Source organism: Penicillium psychrofluorescens (assembly GCF_964197705.1).
Source record: "Penicillium psychrofluorescens genome assembly, chromosome: 3".
Lineage (NCBI taxonomy): Eukaryota > Fungi > Ascomycota > Eurotiomycetes > Eurotiales > Aspergillaceae > Penicillium > Penicillium psychrofluorescens.
This window is the reverse complement of record NC_133441.1, coordinates 3,472,673-3,492,207: the sequence shown is the minus strand read 5'-3', so window position 1 is coordinate 3,492,207 and position 19,535 is coordinate 3,472,673. Positions and strand designations below refer to the sequence as shown.

The window sequence follows — 19,535 nt, the reverse complement described above, 5'->3', positions numbered from 1 at the left end:
CACTTGTACTGCTTGATCATCCCCCCATACCATCCAGACCACAGGACATGTAACCGTCCATTGGGCTCTTAATATTGTTCACCATTCACTCTTTCTTTTCTCGGTCTACCTCTTCCGGCTCTCCCTTCCCCCCTTTCCCTGACTCCTCCCCCGCCACGCCATGGCCGCCGACCTTGATGTCGCCAGCCACTACAACCTGCCCTCCGAATATCCCGACGAGTGGCCGGCAGCATTGAACGACGATGATGGTGTCGAGGAGGAACCCACTGTGCAGCGCGCGAAGACCAAATCCCGCCCACGCAAGTCGCGCTACTTCGCGCTGGAACGCACCGATAGCGACTTGCGCAAGAGCTTTGGATCTCGCCATGGGAAGGAGGCGGCCCGAGAGAAAACAAAACGGGATGAACCAGATCCGCTCGGAACCAGTGACAGCGTCCTTCGCATCCTCAAGCAGCGTGGAGTGCCCCTTGAAGATGCAGGCGGCAGCCGGTCTCGGTATCTGCTCTCCTCAACGTCCTTCTCGCCGGCGCTGTTCCTATCCCAAGCACATTCGTCGGCCTCGATTCAACAACTCACCAGTGGCCTCGACCGTCTGTCGCACTCTATCGACCAGAAGTCGGCATCGCTAAAGGTCTTGGTCGAGGCCAACTTCGAGCGCTTCGTGCGGGCCAAAGCAACCATCGACAGCGTTTACGCGGAAATGAAAAACCCGGGGATAGAACCGGAGAATGAACAGGCTCGGGCATCGCGCAGGTCGGCCGGCCATGCCCGCACCCAATCGGGGCAGCTGCGAAGCATCTCCCCCTTACCCCCCGGCAAGAGAAAGAATGCGCTCACGAAGGACGGCGAGTACGGCATGAAGGGCATCCGAACTCCTCTAGTGGAAGCCTCTGTCAAAGCAGAAGAGGTATGGGGTCCAGCTTTGGGAGGGCGAGACCGGGAAGAGATGTTGAAGGCGGTCGTGGATTCCATGGAGAAGCACAGGGACGTATATGAGATCGGAAGCCTTCTCTCCAAGGCCATCCAACAAAGGGACTATGAGGCCGTTTTTGAGCAGTATACCAAGGCCAGAACACTGGCGAATCGCGCAAAGAATATCGCAGAACAGGCCTCCAGCAGTCGCCGACAACTGACCGATTTCGAAACACATACGATCCTGGCGATGGGCCGCATGTGGATGGACGTCGGCCAACAGATACATGGCTTCAAGAGGGAACTCTGGAAGCGCCTCGGTGACGCACCAACGACGTCGACCACAAGCACCGCATCGGGTCCTCTGGAGGAGCATATGGAGCTGATCGGAGCATTGTTGGAACTGGGTGTCGAGAAGAACCCTATCTGGGCGTGGCTTCAGAGCCGCTTCGAATTCCTCAAGTCGCGGATCACCTCTTTTTGTGACCGGTGTAAGGTGGAGATTGAGATTTTGAGGCGGAGGCTGGCCGGAGGAGATAAACCAACGCCGCAGGCGACGGCGTCCTACCTCCGCTTAGCACCCCGTGATGGCACGTCAGAGATGCCTGAGAGCCTGGACACAGACCAAGTCATTGAGCTGTGGGATTGCCTTCAGGCATACTTGACCCGGCTGTTATCGTCGCAGGGCGGTTTGCTCGGTGAAGCCCTCGATTTCTGGGAAGTGGCGCAGTCTTTCATCGACGGCAGTCGACAACGGAGTCTTCCTGCTGGCTTTGAGGGGGAGAGCCGCAAGCATCAACAGCTGTCGAGAGGCAACATCCAGGAGCTCGAGAAGGGCATTGTGCAGCTGGTCAATCTGATCCGGGAGAATGTGCTTGCCTTGTTCACCGAGCCGCCCACAGAAGATATCTCTAGTCTCTTCTCTCCGGTCCCCGAAACCCCCACCAGCCCAGAGTCCAGGGGTGTTACACCGACCGAGTCTCGATTCAAGCTTGATCCCAGGAATCTGCCGTTCCCAACCCCGAAACGCGGGGAGCACTGGGATGACTTTGCATTCTGGCCGCCATTTTCCAACTCACTCAGTGGCGTCCACTACCTGAGCAAATTCCTCGTCATCATCGGGACTGCTGCCAGTGACATGGCAGCCTTGCCCCCAGTTAACGGCGGTGGGCAACCTCATGACCTTTTGAAGGTCCTGGTGAGTTCCGCGAGGGAGCGGTCAGCGCGTGTTGCTTGTGCCGCCTGGAGTAAAGACGCAGAGAATTGCAAGATGCTGGAAGACTGGACGCGTGATTCGGAGAAGCGGGATCTGACCAAGATGCCGGGTCTCTTTTTCGCCTTCGAGAGCACCATTCTCACCGGCATGCAGAAAATCTTGTATGTTTCGGAGGCCATGACGAAGCCGGGCTCAGTAGATGTCGTTACGCAGCCGCCTGCCAAATTGCTTCAGATGGTCCGTTCCCAGTTCGTGTCTAGCGTGTACAAGGCGCTCAGCGGTCTGGTCGAGAACGCAGAACGTGTCACCCCCGTGGAGGAAGAGGACGAATGGACTCTTTCCAGCCTCACAACGCTAGGAGCTGACGCCGCGCTGTCGGTTCTCGCAGCAAACTCGGTCGACTCTCGGAACAGGGTAAGTCTGATCCGTCCTTGGTGGTTGAACAGCTCACTAACATCACCACAGAACGTTCGCATTCTCTTGACGCTTTCCAACCTCAAGGCCCTCCAGGCCGACTATGTTCCCCAACTAATCACCAACTTCGAGACTTCGTTCTCCGTCAAGTTGACCGAAGAAGGAAACACGGTCCGTGACGTGCTCAGCCAGATCGAAGACCAGCTGTTCAAGTCCTACACAACACCGGCCATTGCTTCCCTGAACGAGATCATCGCCAATGGCATCGCATCGCCCGACTGGGTGCCGTCCACCGACCGGCCAGACCAGGTCCGCCCTTACGTCTATGCCACCATGCTGGCCCTGGTGCTGGTGCACACCGAGATATCCACGACGATCCCCTCGACCGTGTCCGCCAGTGCCAGCCGTACCCCGTCCAACGCCCCGGGATCGCTGCTGTACATCATCCTCACGCATCTCTTGACGCAAGTCTCCACGTCCCTATTGAATGCTTTCAGCGCGCGTAAGACCTTTACACTGGCTGCCTTGATGCAAGCCACGCTGGATACGGAGTTCATCGCGCAGACGTTGTCGCAGTACTCGTCCGATGAGGCATCGAACATCCAGAGCCAGATCTACGTCGAACTGGACCGACGCACCACGAACGAAGCGCGCACGAAGCTCCAGGCCGAGCTGGGCGAGATGCGAGTCGTCCTCAAGAGACTGCGAGACCGCACCAAGGGTGAGTTTGCCTGCTTCAAGAAGACTCGCACTGGCGGCACTGGCGGCAGTGGTGGTGGTGGTGGTGGAAGTAGCGGAGGATCCAAATCATCCACGAATTCGTAGATAATATAAACTAGCAACATTGAATGTTAATGAAGGGTATCACTACTTTTGAACTGTCTGTCTGTCTGTCTTCATTGTCCCACCATCCGCTGCACCCGACTCAACAACGCCGAACTCTCCCTCCCCAACCTCCGCTTCCCAAACTGGTCCGGCCGTTTCGCACGCGCCATAGCCTCGCGCTCCTTCTGCTTCGCCTCGCGCTCTCGCTCGCGCTTCTCCGCAGCCATCCTCCGCTGCTCCGCAATCTCTATCTCCTTCGTAAACGCCGAGCGCTTCGGCCTGCGCTCTTTCTTTCTATCTTCTCTCTCGCGCGGCCGACGCTGCTCCAGGCGCGCCTCCGGCTCCGGCTCTGGCGCCGGTTCGTTCAGCATGGCCATGCGCTCCGGGTGGATCTCTGTACTGGTTTCCTGGTCGCTTTGCCCATCTTCCCTCTCCTCATCCTTCTCGTAGACGGATTTCCTGGGCGCAGAGACGCTTTCTTCGGCTTTGATCTTGGCGTAGGCTTTTTTCACTTTGGCTTTCTGGATCAAGTCCGTTTTGATTTTTTGGGCTGTGCGAGCAAACAAGCAGACTCGGTTAGTCCTGGCGTTACATAACATCTGGAATCAGACGCAGTGCGTGGGTGCTACTCACTTTTCCGTCGATAGGTGCCGTCGGGCAGATTTGCTGGGCCGACGCTGAAGCCCTTGCGTTTCTTGGCTGGGGGCTCAGTTGGCCGGTTGTCTGGGGCAGACTCGGCAGAGCGTTTGGAGGGCATGATGCCTGATTGTTGCCAATCTGGAGTTGGGGTGAGGGAGGTGTGGTGCCACCGGTGTTGCTGGCGGCAGCAGTGGTGAGAGGAAAAAAGTTGTCCGGGCGCGGAAGCGGAGATAAGATTCTAATCAAGCCTTTATGGGGACCTGATTTGGCCCGTGACCATGACCTCCTAGTCAAACCTCAGCTTGGTCGGGATCCTCGATCAACAGCTTAGCCTCTTTTAGTAAACGTTCTGAATCTAGAAAATGAATGAAGGTTGCGATCAAGCCTGCCTCCGTATTCTGCGCGGTTCAACATCGAAATTACGGTGGCAATAAGCTTGCCCCGCCTAGTTCGCGACCACAATGCACTGGCTACCGAGCATTTCTGCCGGGAGTCATTTCTTATGTTCATTCATGAATTGAAAGGCTGACAAGTGCCGGTGGTTTTCTGCGTTGCCATTCCTTGATCCCTTTGGCCATAGCTTACGATATGAAAACATCAGGCCAAGTCTATATCCTATTAGCGGATGCATTGTGGACTTGTGCTGCGAGGGTGCAAAGAAAGCGAGCGAGCGTGGCTCGGGTTTTTTGATTCGCTCCAAGCATTGTAATAATAGTAAGTTTAAAATGGAGGGTCAGGCTCATTCGTTCATGCTCTGCAGCAAACTGAACTTAAATTGACCAGCTTCTGCTTTTAATTTTCCGGCTAGATCAGAGTGTAGATCGTTAGCTCCGCAGAGAAATGCTTCTGGTTGAGCTTCGGTTGCTCGGATTAAAATATTGTTCTCCGGTTGCTATAACTTCCATGATGTTCTCGCTGCATATTTTTGATTAGCTATACCAATTTAGTATTCATCGTGACGGCGGAAATCGTTCATTCCATTCCCCACTTCCTGCCGGCCCATCGGAGTCATATCCAGCAGGTGATACGTGGAAAGGAGGATCTCCAAGCCTCGAGATGAGGTGTCGTAGGTGTGAAATACCTCGTCACCTTCTCGGATGAACGAACAGAGTCCAAAGTAGCCGTTCCCAGGTTTCCAGGTGATAACCTCTCCCTGCGCCTCGGCCTCAGTCCACGATTGGTGCGTTTTCGCAGAGCTATAAAAAGGAAACTTCCAGCCCATCCGATCCTTATACGCAGTGATTTCAGGCAAGGGCGCGAGAGCCACGGCGGCGAAAGAAGTGTCCCTGCTCCACAGGTGGCCAAGGTCGGGGATATGGTCCATGCAGAATGAGCACCCCACGCAGCCCTAGGTTTCTTGGGGTCCCAACATGAAATGTTAGAGAATTAGCTGTTTGCGTCCGTCGACAGGCGTATCAAATTGGAACCGAGCTGGGGTGTGGATGCGCACCATAGGCAGCTCGCGGCGAGATACGGCGAGCTCCTGCAGCAGGCGAGTCGCCGCTTTCTCCTGCTGGAGAAGACGGGCTCGAGCATCCTGATACTGATCAGGCCTAACAATTTGCTTCTAGCAGCCGTGAGTGGCATCCATTACGTAGTTTCGAGAGCAGCAGACCTGGTTGTCCATTGTTGCAGATCGTGGTTCAAAGAAAGAGTGTGCCGGTTACTGAATTAATTAACAAGTGGATGGCGGGGAAGTACGGGGAAGTACGGGGAAGTACGGGCAAGGCAAAAAGTCCAGACTAGTACAGATATGGCAATATTTTTGCCTCAAGGTGGGTTAGGAGGCTATTAGTTCAGTAGACAGGGAGCCGAAAACAGCAGCATGAGCACAAACGGCGATTGTACATTAATATGAATAAGCGACCTAGTTCCCCTTCAGGATAAAGCTCCCCAAACATCCGTTCCACCGTTGGCAATAGTGAGGACGATCGAGTCAGTTCGCCATTGGCGAGCATGCCGATCGTCCATGACCCCTCACGGCGCACTCCGCTTTCAGGGCTGGAGCGTAAAATCGGCTACTCCAGAAAGTCTGTTCAATAGCCGCACTATATTGATATACAAACCAATTAGCATCGGCAATTGTTTCTCTGAAACTGTGGCAAACGATGTAACACACTTGTTGCGCACGGACAGGCGGGTTAGAATCTCCAAGTATATAGATCGCAATTATGACCTCCCATTTTCTTTAAGAGATGTCTGTATTATACATGCAAGATATTTATCCACTTATCTGAAAATCATCAACCTAAAAACATCGATCATTGCGTCATGAAGCCTTGGATCTTCCTGGCCTGGGCAACTGCGGTTGCCTCCTATGTGGTCCATGACAACTCCACATGCATTATATATCCCCAGTCTCTAGCCCATAACGAGACGTCAATCGACGATGCACCATCAATTCACCGAGCCTTTGATCTTTGCGGAACCGATGGCAGGGTGATTTTTTCGAATCATACGTTCCATATCAACTCTGTTCTGAACACCACCAACCTCGTCAACTGCGAAGTCCTGCTCCGTGGTGAGCTTCGCTTCTCTGACGACATATCCTACTGGCGCTCTCACTCCTACTCAGTGGTTCTGCAGAACCAATCCACAGCCTGGCTCTTCGGAGGCACCAACGTCACCCTACGGGGTGAGGGAGGCTGGTACAACGGAAATGGCCAGGCTTGGTACACTGAGAACCGGAATGGTGCCAATCAGCCGGGACGTCCGATCAGCATCACTTTCTTCAATTCGACAAATCTACTGGCAGACCACTTGACGATCATCCAGCCTCAGTTCTGGGCGACATTCGTCTGGCAGAGCAAGAACGTCTCGATCACCAACTTCTTTGTCAATGCCACGAGCGATAACCAGTGGGATACCACCAATACGGACGGCTATGACTCCTGGAATAGTGACATGCTCCTAGTCGAGAACGCGACTATTACCAATGGTGATGACTGCATTGCGGCCAAGGGAAATACTACCAATCTTTTGGTCAAAAACGTTACCTGTCACCATTCCGTTGGTATGGCTATTGGGTCCGTGGGCCAATATCCCCATATGCCAGACTACGACATCAATATCACCTTCGAGGATGTCAAGTGCCTGAACTGCGGGAATGGAGCCTACATCAAGACCTGGCAGGGTGTCTATGAGAACTCAACCTCGAACGGGGACGGTGGAGGCGGCGGCAGCGGTTTGATCAAGAACATCACGTTCCGCAACTTCGAGATGGTGAACGTGAATTTGCCTATCCAGATTTCCCAGTGCATCTACTCCGAGGCCGATAGCAATGATTGCAGTACGTCGAAGATGCAGATCGAAGATGTGACGTGGGCGAATATCACCGGCACCTCACAGTACAATATTGCTGCGTCGATCTACTGTTCTGAGGTACATCCTTGTCCAAATATCCGGTTTGAGGATGTGAATCTGCGCAGCGTGAACCAGACGAAGGGACTGCCTGCTTATGGAACACCACTGCAGCATGAAGTTTTCCAGTGTGCGAATATTATTGGGGAACGCGGTTCTGGAATTCCCTGCAATCATGTTGCACCCAACAATTTCAGCCAGGGCGTTGATAGCAATGTCAAATAGTGGAAAGGGGGTCGAGGTTGAGTGGTTCGTGGGATGCAATATCCATAGCCTAATCCCTAGAAAGCAAGGAAAGATATTATTCGATCCGGTGTGAAACTGCAGTCAGCTCTGAACTTCATTCTCGTAAACCAGGTTGGAATCCTAGGCAGTCACATGACTCTCACTGTGGATGCCTGATTCCCAGGCATCAACTCACAATACCCTCCCTCACCGCATAGATCGAGTCATTTGAAACGGGGACCCACCGGATGACATGATGCGGATGACTTCAACGGCGGTGTTGCACTCCGGAACTTTCCTCTGCATTCTCTCTACCATATATAATCGTTTCTTTGTCGTCTCTGTCGTCAACTAGTGCTGCTCCCATCAACTGCGTTCACTGCGTCACTCCCCTCACTCTCGTCCCACACCGCATCCCGCTCTCCCCACCGCCGATAAGGCTGCTCCGAGGCAAAAGGTGCTCGCCACGTCCACCCCCTGCAATGTCAGCGGCGAATCCACCGACCTAGCTCGCCATCATGCCACTTTTTACTGATCCGGATCGCCGGCAGGAGAGCCGGTGGTCTGGGGATCACGACCGTGAATCACCGTCCCCAGGGTCCCCTCTGATTCCGGCAGGCAGGCTCGGCCACGGCCAGAGAGAGAGCCCGGTGGTAGCGGAAACAGCGGAGGGACCGATCCAGCCGACGGCACTGAGTCCGCTCAATCTGTGGACGAATGAACGCGAGGAACTCATTCATCGGATTAAGGAGTCGTCGCCCTGGAGGCTGCAGCGTGGGGTATGTTGGGCGCTCAACACCATTTGACTCGAAACTGACAGACAGAATAGTCACCGGAGGTCTCACACGACGGTAGGATGCCGCATAATTCAACCGAGTTAAAGCCTGTGGAAGAGCAAGCGTCTGAATGGCAACACCCAAAGGACTCAGTGGAACTGGGATCGCCGGCCGACATCCAGAGACCTCGCTCTGCGTTGCATTCGGGCGACTTCAGCGAAGGCGCCACACCAGACCCTCCACAATCCCCTCATGCTCTCTTCGCTGAGCGAAGTAATGCCTCGCCTTTTCCCTTCCTCAGCACCTCCCCTACTACGCCATGGTTCCGCACGCCGTCTTTTCCGGCACCGTTCCGCAGGCCAAATGCGCTGGGTGATGGCCGTGAAGGGAGAGTGGCAGTGGAAAATCGCTCCAGAGCACCATCTTTAGGATCATTCTCGTCAAGTTACGTTCTCAAAACTCCAACGAGTCCCCTGGTACACCAGGCCAACAACACCGACCTGGACTTCTCGCCACGGGTTGACTCCGTGGAAGTACCTGAGTCTTCTGATAGAACGAATCGCCGCCGAACGCTGCCCCCGGAGACCTTTCGACATCTGGAATCGTCGCTTCCGGCTTCGCGGGTCATCAATCCTCGCAGCCCCTGTCCGCCCGGAAGACGGGAAGATCTCTTCTCTCTCCAGCCTAGTTCTCCTCGTCGGTCATTGACTTCGGCGTACAGTCTTCAACTTGCATCATCGGGACAGAGCCCCATCTCGCGGGCGAGAAGGCCGTCTCTGACCTCGGATATCTCTGCCAAACCCCATGCCCCGCTGGTGGGGTCATATGAGGAATCGATTCTCCGGGGGCGGATGTCAATGAACCCGTCCAAACCGCTGGATTTCACAGCCCAAATCGGCGTGCTGGGCAAAGGCAAATGCAAAGCCCACTTGAAGTGTCCACCGCATGTGACTGTGCCTTTCCCCGCCGTCTTCTACAGCTATCCGACCTCGGGAAGCGGACGCTCGATCTCGGACGACAATCCAAGTCCGTACGTTGGGCAGATCGATCTGGAGAATTCTCTACCCAGAGACGAGTTGAATACGACCCGGCGTCGTAGACGACGTGCCAGTCCAGCCACAACCCACAAAGACCCTGCCACAGAAGACGCGAGCTCGACTCGAGTCCCCCATGCTGACACGATTCGTCGCCGGGAAAAGAAGAGCCGCCGCGCGGAGTCGCCCAAGTGTCCTCCGGGAGGGTGCTACCGGATCCCGCAGCAGGGCCAATTGCAGATCATAATCAAAAACCCGCACAAGACCGCCGTCAAATTGTTTCTCGTCCCATACGATCTGAGCGACATGGAGCCCGGAACCAAGACATTTATTCGGCAGCGGAGCTACTCGGCGGGGCCGATCCTCGATATGCCACTGAGTGCTCGAAAGAACTTCGGCACTGACCGTCCAGAAGCATCATTGAACACCTCGGAAGATCCGAAGGATAAACCTGTCCTGCGCTATCTCGTCCATCTGAACGTCTGCTGTCCCGCGCGCGGTCGCTTCTTCCTCCATTCGAGCATACGGGTAGTCTTCGCAAACCGAGTCCCCGACGGCAAGGAGAGGCTGCGCAATGAGATCCAACTTCCGGAGCCCCGCTACAGTCCATACAAACCGACTCGGGATTCCATGCTCCTTGGGTCCGTCGGTGCTCGTGCGGCAATTGAAAAGGCCTCCCGCAGACGGAGTGCCGGCCAGGGAATAATCCCACCCGTTCTTCGTCCGCATGTCTCCTCGCCAGGTGACCTCTCCTCTCAGTGGGACGTACCGGGTCCCGCGCACTTTGCGCAGAACATTTCTAAGACCTCCGAGGGTAATATGTATAACAAGCTCAATAAAGGGGATGTCGGATACGGAGGCTATCCCTTCTCACCGTCGAGCGAAGGTCCTGAATTTGGTGAGAGTTTACTTGCCAAACGGCTTCGAGGCTTGGATGTGCACAAGCACGATGTGGAGCGGCAGGGCCAGGGCACGAAGCCGAGTACATCTACTCGGTAGTCTCTTCCCATCCACTCTTCACTCTCCATCCAGCCCGATTTCTCTCCAAGCAATCGGCAGAATCTTCACATCTGCATCTATTCATGTCCGGCCCAGCCCTGGGTATGACTCTACACTCCTCCCATCTGCACACAGTCTACTGTGTCCACGATATAAAGACAGAAAACGGTGCCAATCGCATCTCATCGTCCCCCCTACTAACCCCCAACCTCAACGGCACTGCAGCGCAGGGTGTCTTCATTCCGATGCGGGTACATCATCATCATCTCTCTCCCCTCCATGCATCAGACCACGCCAGGCGCACCGGTCATCGACCTATAATTAGTTATATGCGACGCTTCATCAGCATTTACGGACCGGCGTCATCATCGAATTTTTCTTCAGGTTCCTCCCTCCTGCGGTTTGGAACTTCGTGAGTAATTGTGGACATAACAGTACAGAAAACCAAACTACATCATCAATCAATCCATATCCAATGAATGATACCATAGTAAGAACTGTAGGACAGTAGCTTCCCTCGGGACTAAGAATAGTAACCCCAAACCAACTCGATGCAAATATGACCTTGTATTCTGGCGATATATATCTACAGAAAACGCTAGATACCGCAGTCCAAACAGCAAAGGTTTTCAAAATTGGGCAGACACAGGAAAATAGTAAAACAGGGAGAATTAGATCCAGGAGGAGCAGGAAAGGAGGCAAAAAAGACGAGAGACACTCTCTTCCTTACCAGTCCTACCCAGCATGCTCGACAATCTCATTGACCAGCACACCATCCTTGACGTAGCTCTTGATCTGCTCGGGAACAGGGCACTCCTTCGTATCGTCATCGGTATCCTGCTTGGGCGGGAGCATAATGTTGACAGCGGCACACTTGCTAGTAAACACCTCCGTAGTGAGACTCTGCTGGCCCAGATAGACAGTCGCGCCATCGACCTGGTCCATCAGGATGGTGGGGACGAAGCCGTCGACCTGCAGCGCGAATTTGGGGCACTTGATGACGTCGAGGCTGCTGACGAGCGAGTCAACGATGATAGAGAGGCCATTGCAGTTGTCGATGGCGATGGCGTTGGCCTTGTTCGAGACCTTGACGACGGTCTTGTTGCAGCGGGAGATCAGGATCGAGTGGTTCTGTCGCGCGGTGATGTCGATGATCTCGCCCGGGTTATCAAAATTCTCGACCAGCCACTTGTTGCCCTCCAGCTCTTTGCGCGGCGGCTTGCGCGATCGCATGTTCTCGGGCTTGGGCTTCTTATTCGGCGCGGGGGACTTGCCCCGGATTGAGCTCGAGCGATCTGGTGCTGTCGAGCCCGCGCGCAGGTTGGGGTTCTTGTGCGTCATCTCCGACTTGTCGACCTTACGCAGGCTCGATGTGATACCCTCGCCTTGGTTGAGCTGGTCGAACACCGCCCCCATGTCCGGTGCGGATGCCGCTCCAGGCGGCGGAGGGGGAGGCGGGGGGCCGCCACCTCCAGGGACGTTGAGAGATGGCACAGGTGGTGGAGGAGGCGGCGGAGGCACGCCGCCTGCAGCAGCGGGTGGAGCAGGGGGAGCAGGGGGAGCTCCTCCACCCTCGATCTGCTTCAAGGCGTCCAGCGCATCAACCCCGGACTCCTCGTTCCACGTCAGACCCTTGGGGTAGTGTTTCAAGAGGTAAGCCGCGAGAGCCTTGAAGTTCTGATAGTATGCTTGGATGTACTCGACGTGCGTCCGATCCCTGCTAGATCATCAATAACACGATTTAGTTGAAGCATAGATTTGCACTCACTTCTCCTTGTATTCTTTCAGCACCTTGTTGCCGTAGTATTCGATTCCACCCATCATATCCTGCACGAATCCCGCGGGCTTCGTCTCGAAGAACCAGCCCAGGGCGACAATTCCCTCTGCAACAGCGCTCAAGTGGTTGAACAGCGGCGACGCTCGATTGGACTCCCGGATGTTGTTGATGCTGTCCGATGCCTTGTGCAGATCCGTCATCAGCTCTGGCGGCTGGGGCTCAGGCTTCTTGGCCTTTGTCGAGACATAGAGATAGGTGCGTTCGGCTTGGAACGCTTGCAGGACTGCTTTCGACTGAAGAAACCAGTCAGTATGCAACTTTCCATTTGATGTTGATTAGACACACCTGCTCCGCGACCAATCCACCGATCTTCTCTCCCAGGTTCACGAACTTCTGGACATCGTTCTTGATCAGTGCGTCGAAGTCTTGAATCTGCGGCGGAATTGGGTCCGCTGCTGGAGCGGTTGGTGAGGGAGCCGCCTTGGGGGGCGCAGGGGGCGCCGGCGCTGGAGGTGTAGAGACGCCCATGCTCTTTGGTGAGCTGGGGTCTTCCACCGCCATGGCCATATCCTCCAAGCGGGAGGTGGCAGCCTCAAGCCTGTCGGGACACATGTATTGTCAGCGAGGAGCACGGGAGAAAACACTCATGATGTAGCATGGACGGTATGAGAATAGGGAGAGGAGCTTTGGAGCATACCGCTTGATGAGAGTGGTGAAGTTGTGCATAGGGGCGCCGGTCGCCATGATGTAGCACACGTAGCTCGGAGCTGAGATTCAGGCAGGGGGGTGGGTATAGTTGGTTTGAAGAAAGAGTGAGAGATGAGACTCAATTGAGCAGATCTCAACCGCTATCAAGGCTGGGAAATGGGCAGCCTGGTCCCTAGGCAGCAAAACAAAGGAAGAGTGAACGGGATGAACAGCAATCATCATTGATGAGTGAGCTCCTGACGGCTCGGTGACAGTACGGTACAACGGTGATCTCAAATACAACCAGAGAGTCCTGTAATTCTCGTATAATTTGTAACAGCTTATCACAGCCATTATCGGTTCCATCACTTCCACCCTCTTTTTCCTCATAGACTTGATAGATTCACTATTGTTTTTCCTTAACTCGTCCAAATGGCCATGGCTGAAGCCAAGGCCTCTCTCGACCAACATTCCCCAGTCGAATTCTGCACTCTGGGAATGTTCATCCTCGGTATGTCGGACTCGGATATGTATCTTCGCGGATGATTGCTCACACCTGGCGCACCAGATAATATCGACTTCGGCGACTCCAGGCCCGGAGTGAAAAATATCCTTGGCGGGGCCGCTTCGTTCGCTGTAGTGGGTGCCCGCTTAGTAGCAGGCCCTGCGCATGCCCGGTCCGTGAGCTGGATCGTGGACATGGGTTCTGATTTCCCACCAGAAGCCCTAGAATCGATCAAGTCATGGAACACAGACTGTGTTCTCCGAGAAGATCACGGCAGGCTGACGACCAGGGCGTGGAACGGGTATCACCCCAATGAGAAACGAGGTATGTTCTTGAATTCAAACTAGTAGTGTGAAACTAAAATTATATACATGCAGATTTTGAGTATCTCACCCCGAAGTTGAGGTTGGAGCCATCAATGCTCTCCGAGACCCAAGTGTGGTCGCGGACCTTTCATATGGTCTGCTCTTCCTCCCGGTGCTTGTCAATTGTGCAAGATATTCTACGGCGAAGAGATGCGCTACGCCAAGCGGGTCAAGCTCCATCCACCACACACGCCTCGAGCCGGCCTATCTTTGTCTGGGAGCCGGTGCCAGATCTCTGCACACCAGAGGAGCAGGAAAAGTTCTTTGAAGCCATTCGAGTAGTTGATGTGGTTAGCCCTAACCATTTAGAGCTTGGGATGATGTTTGAACAGCCTGGTTGGACCGAAGAAAATACCACATTGGTCCATAAGATTCTCGATTCCGGTATTGGGCCGGACGGGAAGGGCTGTCTGGTTATCAGGGCTGGAAAGGACGGGAGCTACGCCTACTCGAGAACCCAAAATATTTGGCTACCGGCATATCATCAGCCCAACTCCTCGGACACTACGGCTGTGGTCGACCCCACGGGTGCGGGCAATTCGTTTTTAGGTGCATTGGCTCAGGGAATGGTGAGTGCGGGTCGTGCACCGTTCCAGGTCATCGACTCCGTCCTGGCACAGTCGGAACAATGGAGGAGGGAAGTGGACGCCTGGGGACAGCAACGGCACTTGCCCCTGGCGCTCGTCTGTGCCACCGTCGCAGCAGGGTTCGTGGTAGAACAGATTGGGGTGCCGCAGATATCCGGGGTAGGCAATGGCAGGGAATTGTGGAACCAGTCTGAATTCACGGAACGAGTCCGTCTGTACACGCAGCGATTATTTAGGACACAGGACGAATCTCGGCCGACCAATTGATTAGAAATGGTCGATTGACCAACGCCTTTCTATTGTCGTACATCCCACAGAAACGATGAAAAATGATATCACAGACCACAAAAGAAAAGAAAAGGTCGCGGAATGCTGGAAGATCCTCCTCCGCCTGGCCATAGCTTTCTATGAGTCGTTCTTCTGTTGTCTCTCGTGCTCGAGGATCTGCTTGCTCCAGCTAGAAGGGGGCAAATCATCAGTAAACTGGCATGGTCTCGCTGGAGGAAGGTCAAGGACTGACTATCGGCTGGGGAAGAATCTGCCGGGCTCGGGCATGCGGTCCCGGCGCTCGCGGTCGGCACTGACGCTCCAGGTCATGGCGGCAATACCAACGACAAAAGCGCCCATGATGGCGGTGTTGACCCTCCAGTTGGCCGGTTGGGCATACCACCCACCAGCGGGGGACCAGACTTCCTTGGGATACCTGGGGGGCGCGGATGGGTCAGTTTCAATGTCATACGAATGAGGAATATCACACGCACGGGATCTTTCCACCTCCGCCCATTGTGACTGAGATGCAATTGCAGGGAATGTGGGAGGAATAACGAAGATGGACGGGGAAGTGGTCAACCCGTCGGAAGGAAAGGCAGGTCAGCGCCAAGCCACTATACCGAACCAAGGTTAGCGCCACTCACACGACCAGATCCCGTGACTCGGGGCAACATTTTCTCTTTTCTCTTGCCGTTCAATCAATGGTTTGACCGCGTCCTTCTGCATCCACCCCTTCGCCCAGGCTTCTTTCCCAGCCTGCTCTGCCCCGCCCCCAATGAAGAGGCTGCAGCTCCAACGATGGAGCAATTCGGTCCTGTCGACGCGGGCCCGGACTGGTAGTCACCTGCAGCACCATCTCTACAATGCCGTGCGCCGTCAATCATCAACGGCGGCTGCGGTCCAGCCAGAATTCTCGACCGGCGAGGCCGAACACGAGACCTTCGAAGAGATCAAACTCAAGACCATCCTCCGCAGAACACACTCGCGACCCAACCAATTGAAGTATCCCTCCCCTCCGACGCACGCAGCACACGAGTCCGCCAAACTTGCTGCCCTCCATGCCCGACTCTACCTCCCTTCTCGATTACCCTACGAGACCCTCGCACGAACATTGGTGGATGCCTCTGCGGATCAGGACCCCAATTTCAACAATGAATCGCTCTCCACACTAGGCCATGACCTCCTCACCTACTACACCTCCGAGCACCTCATCTGCACCTACCCTCGTCTACCATTGAGTGTCATCTTCGCTTCCATGTATGCCTATGTTGGGCCGAAGACCCTGACTGCCATGACAAGGGAATGGGGTGTGGAACACGCGTCCAGTCCCGGTGGAGAGGTCGACCCCGGCCTGCTGCAGTTTCAAAGGCTTGCCCCGGGCACCGAGTTGCAAGAAAAAGAAGACGGACCCCGTCCATATCAGAGCCAGCCTCACTGGAGAAAGACGGTTACCTCCAAAATCTTCTATGACAACGAGTTTGGCGATACGGCCAAAACCGCCGCGGAGGGTGTCTCTGCCGATCAAGCGAGCGCCACCTTCGTCCGCGCCGTCATGAGTGCTATCTACCTGCATGCCGGCCGTCCGGCTGCCAAGCGGTTTTTCCAGCAACACTTTCTTTCCCGACACCTCAACATGGCCGAGTTGTTTAACTTTGAGCAGCCGACTCGGGACCTGACCCGGCTATGCGCACGGGAGAACTTCGAGCGACCCGTTGCCAAGGTCATCGCCGAGACCGGTCGGAAGAGCAGACATCCCGTGTTTGTGGTGGGCATCTTCTCCGGCCAAGACAAGCTGGGCGAAGGCCAGGGCGCCAGTTTGAGTGAGGCCCGAGAGCGAGCCGCCGTGGCGGCGCTGAAGGGGTGGTACCTCTACAGCCCGCTCAATGTGCGCCTCCCGAGTGCGATGGAGGAGGACGAGGCCGCGCCGTGGAAGCCCGTCCATGTGGACCTGGGTGAGGTGATTGTCTAAATTGGTCTGGTGGCTGCCGATTAAAGAGTCTTCTCTGTTTTGCATGATTGGATACTGTACATTATGGGAATCCTGATCCCTTTGGTTCATCTGGTGTCTTATTTCTACTTTTTTCTTTCCTATGTTCTTCCGGCTACAACCCTTTCTACCCCCACAGCGCTGGTATATAGAAATCAATCCATCAATTATCTACTTCATCGATGGACAATCTTCTCCATCCAGTTCTTCTTCTGCCCTCCCTGCCCTCCTTGCCTCTGCCCCTGCCCCTGGTCCTGCCCAGCATCCAACCACTGCCCATACTCCTCCCACAGCTCGTGAACGGTCTTCCCAAAAATGCCCTTCCAGAAACCCACCCCATTAATAGCCGCATAACCCGCGGTCCCCAACCGATCATTCACCAAGCCCACGGCGCCCTTCCCAAACCTCACATCCTCCAACCATGCCAAAAAGAACGCCGTGTGCTCATAGCCCTGGTCCCACTTCTCCGCCCGCTCCCTAGACGTCTGCGGCCGCTTCCAATGCGCAGGGGCAAAGCCTGCCTTGAGACGAATGAAATCCGCAATCCCCTCGATCAACCCACCCGGCGCACCAGGCTTCCCACTGCCCCGCGGCGAGCTATGCTGGTAGCAATGCACTAGCTCGTGTGTGAGAACCCCCAGTATCTCGCGGCGAGTGCTAGGCCGCGATCCCGTGTTCTGCAGCCATCCTAGCGACATGTGGATCTCCTTGTGGTCATCATCTAGCTCGGTGCCGTTGGTATGTGCTAGGCCTTGGAAGTCGCGGAGGATGAAGGTCACGGAGCGGGTGGGTGGGATGGAGGGACTGAAGGAGGGGCCGCCTTGTTGGTTGTGTGAGGTGTAGAGGTGCTCCACGATTACGCCTAGTGCCGTGTCGAAGGGCTCGGATATGTCGGGGACATTGGATAGGAAGGCTTTCGTTCCCGGGTGTCGGAGGGCTTGCGCGTGCAGGCGCAGTCTGGGTTTGGGGATTGAGGAATTCTTCTTTGCGACGGGCTTGTTTGTGGTGTTCATGGGGGGTGGGAGGTTGGCTTGCGCCGTGGGGGCGGGGGAGACGGCCATGATGATGATAGGTGAGTGTTATATGGGAGTGCTGGTTGTGTGTTGTAGTTTGGACGGTGGTGTGGAAGAAGAATGGAGAGTCGATACTCGGAGGTGGAGTAGGATGAAACAGATGCCGATGGTGGGGGCAGACAGAGCAATCAGTGAGTGGTTGGATGGACTGTAAACAGCGGACCTGTGAATTACTATAAGCGGTTAGTTTTGCCGTTTTGGGCTTGGCGCCCCAATACGCCTCATGGCATACATGTAGTTACTAGATAATAAGGTGGTTGACTAGGCGAAGTCCTTGTCACTTGCTTTCATAGGTTTGAATTGAAAAAAAGACCCAAAGATATCAGTGCGATGTCTCGAAAATTCAAACCCCGATTGAACCCCTCACGCTCTCTGATCCCGTCTCAACAGCAGTCGTGGATAAGGATAGCTAGTCAGAAGCTGAAGGCTAGATACAAGTAATGGCCTAGTCAAAGTCGTGCGAATAGGACATGCCTCGAATACCCTCGGCACTTACAGTAAATTGTCTCGGGCCCATTCTTCCATCGTTTGGGCCCTAATTCCTCGCTGTTTATTCCACGTCGTTGTAAGATCCCAAGCTACGCCCCGACCCTGCCCAAATACTGCCTGATACTTGAGGAGTCCATTGTCTGGGTCCCGCATTAAAGCAGCTTGGACGTCGGGGACAGCCAGAATATTCCTTCTCACAGGCTTATGAGCGATCTTCTCCACTAGCTCTGCAAGTTGCTCATAGCTGACAGTGTCCCCGGCAACAAATATCACGCGATTCGCAAAGAGAGCTTCGGATTCCTCTCCAAGTACAATATCTGCTGTAAATTTTCCAATGTCTGCGGGCGTAGTAACAGTGACTTGATTTTCCCAACTTCCTAGCGCAGATACTGTGGCGTTCGGCAGATCGACCACGCCAAAAGATGGCTCAAACAAAAAGCTTGTAAACATGCCCGTGGAGATGATTGCCCAGCAGGTTTCTGTTTGTGACCGAAGCAGATCGCGAACATCTAGCTGCTCATCGAATAGATCCTGGGGCGATCCACGCCCGATGACATCGTAATCCACTCCGAACTGCCATGGGATGAATCGTTGTGTTCCTGCGGCCAGGACCGCACGGGTCACCTTAAGCTGGATGCCTTTCCCAGCCACGAAACCAGTGCAACCGACAATCGTGTCGTAGTCTGCAAAAACAGATGCTAGAGTGGTCTCTGGGTCTTCAACAATGTCGCCGGGAACCAGGTGGACACCAAGGCTGCGCAAATTCTCGATCTCTCTCTGCTTCGAGGGATTCACAGACGAGATACTGCTGGGATGCAGTAAGACAGCCACGGCCCTCACTTGGCAGGGATGTTGCACCAGGGAACCTAAGACCTGAGAGCCCAGCTCTCCGGCTCCTATCACAAGTATTTTCTGCGATTTTACCATAATTAAAAGCCATGAAATAAAGAACCAGGGTTTAAATATCAGACGGTTACACCTTTACGCTTTAAGGTGGACTCTAAAACCCGCTTCACGTCCTAAAACCGACGCTTACCAATTTAGACGGAGATAAAAGGCAGTATCCGGCAGCCAAGCCTTAATCGGCGTTCTGTTTGTTTTTCCTTCCATTCAGGCAATCCAAAATCGACTCCTGCTCTGATCACGATGTGGAAACCAGTGGTTGTCCCCTTTCAGAATTCCCAGCCTCTGCCTGATCTACCTACAACAGATGAAATCCGCGCTTGCACCAATGTTCTGTGGGAGACCATGGCCTCTAAGATTGTGGCGGTGAACGACGATATTGTTGTGAAATATGGAGGTTGTATAAACATCTGGGAAGGCCAGGCTCTAGTCTACCTTGAACGACACGTTCCAGAAGTTCCGGCGCCTCGACTGTACGCGATGTACTATGAC

At 54.6% G+C, this 19,535-nt stretch overlaps 10 protein-coding genes across 10 annotated transcripts; 5 read left to right on the top strand and 5 right to left on the bottom strand.

Annotated features, from left to right (window-relative positions):
- Window positions 1-160: 160 nt before the first annotated feature.
- PFLUO_LOCUS5437 (Exocyst complex component S5) lies at window positions 161-3,367 on the top strand (the record flags this gene model as incomplete). The annotated part of the gene is made up of 2 exons (XM_073782883.1): window positions 161-2,542; window positions 2,594-3,367. 2 exons carry the CDS (start codon window positions 161-163, stop codon window positions 3,365-3,367), a joined length of 3,156 nt encoding a protein of 1,051 aa, XP_073639494.1.
- Window positions 3,368-3,438: 71 nt separating this feature from the next.
- Window positions 3,439-4,124, bottom strand: PFLUO_LOCUS5436 (uncharacterized protein; the record flags this gene model as incomplete). Its single annotated transcript, XM_073782882.1, has 2 exons — window positions 3,439-3,917; window positions 4,001-4,124. 2 exons carry the CDS (start codon window positions 4,122-4,124, stop codon window positions 3,439-3,441), a joined length of 603 nt encoding a protein of 200 aa, XP_073639493.1.
- Window positions 4,125-4,949: 825 nt separating this feature from the next.
- On the bottom strand, window positions 4,950-5,633 carry PFLUO_LOCUS5435 (uncharacterized protein; the record flags this gene model as incomplete). Its single annotated transcript, XM_073782881.1, has 3 exons — window positions 4,950-5,354; window positions 5,457-5,573; window positions 5,622-5,633. The coding sequence occupies 3 exons, from the start codon at window positions 5,631-5,633 to the stop codon at window positions 4,950-4,952; spliced, it is 534 nt and encodes a 177-aa protein (XP_073639492.1).
- A 644-nt stretch (window positions 5,634-6,277) lies between these two features.
- On the top strand, window positions 6,278-7,591 carry PFLUO_LOCUS5434 (uncharacterized protein; the record flags this gene model as incomplete). The annotated part of the gene is made up of 1 exon (XM_073782880.1): window positions 6,278-7,591. The coding sequence occupies one exon, from the start codon at window positions 6,278-6,280 to the stop codon at window positions 7,589-7,591; it is 1,314 nt and encodes a 437-aa protein (XP_073639491.1).
- A 518-nt stretch (window positions 7,592-8,109) lies between these two features.
- On the top strand, window positions 8,110-10,400 carry PFLUO_LOCUS5433 (uncharacterized protein; the record flags this gene model as incomplete). Its single annotated transcript, XM_073782879.1, has 2 exons — window positions 8,110-8,370; window positions 8,421-10,400. 2 exons carry the CDS (start codon window positions 8,110-8,112, stop codon window positions 10,398-10,400), a joined length of 2,241 nt encoding a protein of 746 aa, XP_073639490.1.
- Window positions 10,401-11,135: 735 nt separating this feature from the next.
- On the bottom strand, window positions 11,136-12,921 carry PFLUO_LOCUS5432 (suppressor of rasval19; the record flags this gene model as incomplete). Its single annotated transcript, XM_073782878.1, has 4 exons — window positions 11,136-12,117; window positions 12,169-12,470; window positions 12,523-12,775; window positions 12,875-12,921. 4 exons carry the CDS (start codon window positions 12,919-12,921, stop codon window positions 11,136-11,138), a joined length of 1,584 nt encoding a protein of 527 aa, XP_073639489.1.
- Window positions 12,922-13,296: 375 nt separating this feature from the next.
- Window positions 13,297-14,588, top strand: PFLUO_LOCUS5431 (Double-stranded RNA-containing particles stability; the record flags this gene model as incomplete). The annotated part of the gene is made up of 3 exons (XM_073782876.1): window positions 13,297-13,375; window positions 13,433-13,693; window positions 13,747-14,588. The coding sequence occupies 3 exons, from the start codon at window positions 13,297-13,299 to the stop codon at window positions 14,586-14,588; spliced, it is 1,182 nt and encodes a 393-aa protein (XP_073639488.1).
- A 138-nt stretch (window positions 14,589-14,726) lies between these two features.
- On the bottom strand, window positions 14,727-15,105 carry PFLUO_LOCUS5430 (uncharacterized protein; the record flags this gene model as incomplete). Its single annotated transcript, XM_073782875.1, has 3 exons — window positions 14,727-14,778; window positions 14,842-15,024; window positions 15,083-15,105. The coding sequence occupies 3 exons, from the start codon at window positions 15,103-15,105 to the stop codon at window positions 14,727-14,729; spliced, it is 258 nt and encodes an 85-aa protein (XP_073639487.1).
- A 261-nt stretch (window positions 15,106-15,366) lies between these two features.
- On the top strand, window positions 15,367-16,560 carry PFLUO_LOCUS5429 (54S ribosomal protein L3 mitochondrial; the record flags this gene model as incomplete). The annotated part of the gene is made up of 1 exon (XM_073782874.1): window positions 15,367-16,560. One exon carries the CDS (start codon window positions 15,367-15,369, stop codon window positions 16,558-16,560), a length of 1,194 nt encoding a protein of 397 aa, XP_073639486.1.
- A 194-nt stretch (window positions 16,561-16,754) lies between these two features.
- On the bottom strand, window positions 16,755-17,639 carry PFLUO_LOCUS5428 (uncharacterized protein; the record flags this gene model as incomplete). The annotated part of the gene is made up of 1 exon (XM_073782873.1): window positions 16,755-17,639. One exon carries the CDS (start codon window positions 17,637-17,639, stop codon window positions 16,755-16,757), a length of 885 nt encoding a protein of 294 aa, XP_073639485.1.
- Between the last annotated feature and the right edge of the window lie 1,896 nt (window positions 17,640-19,535).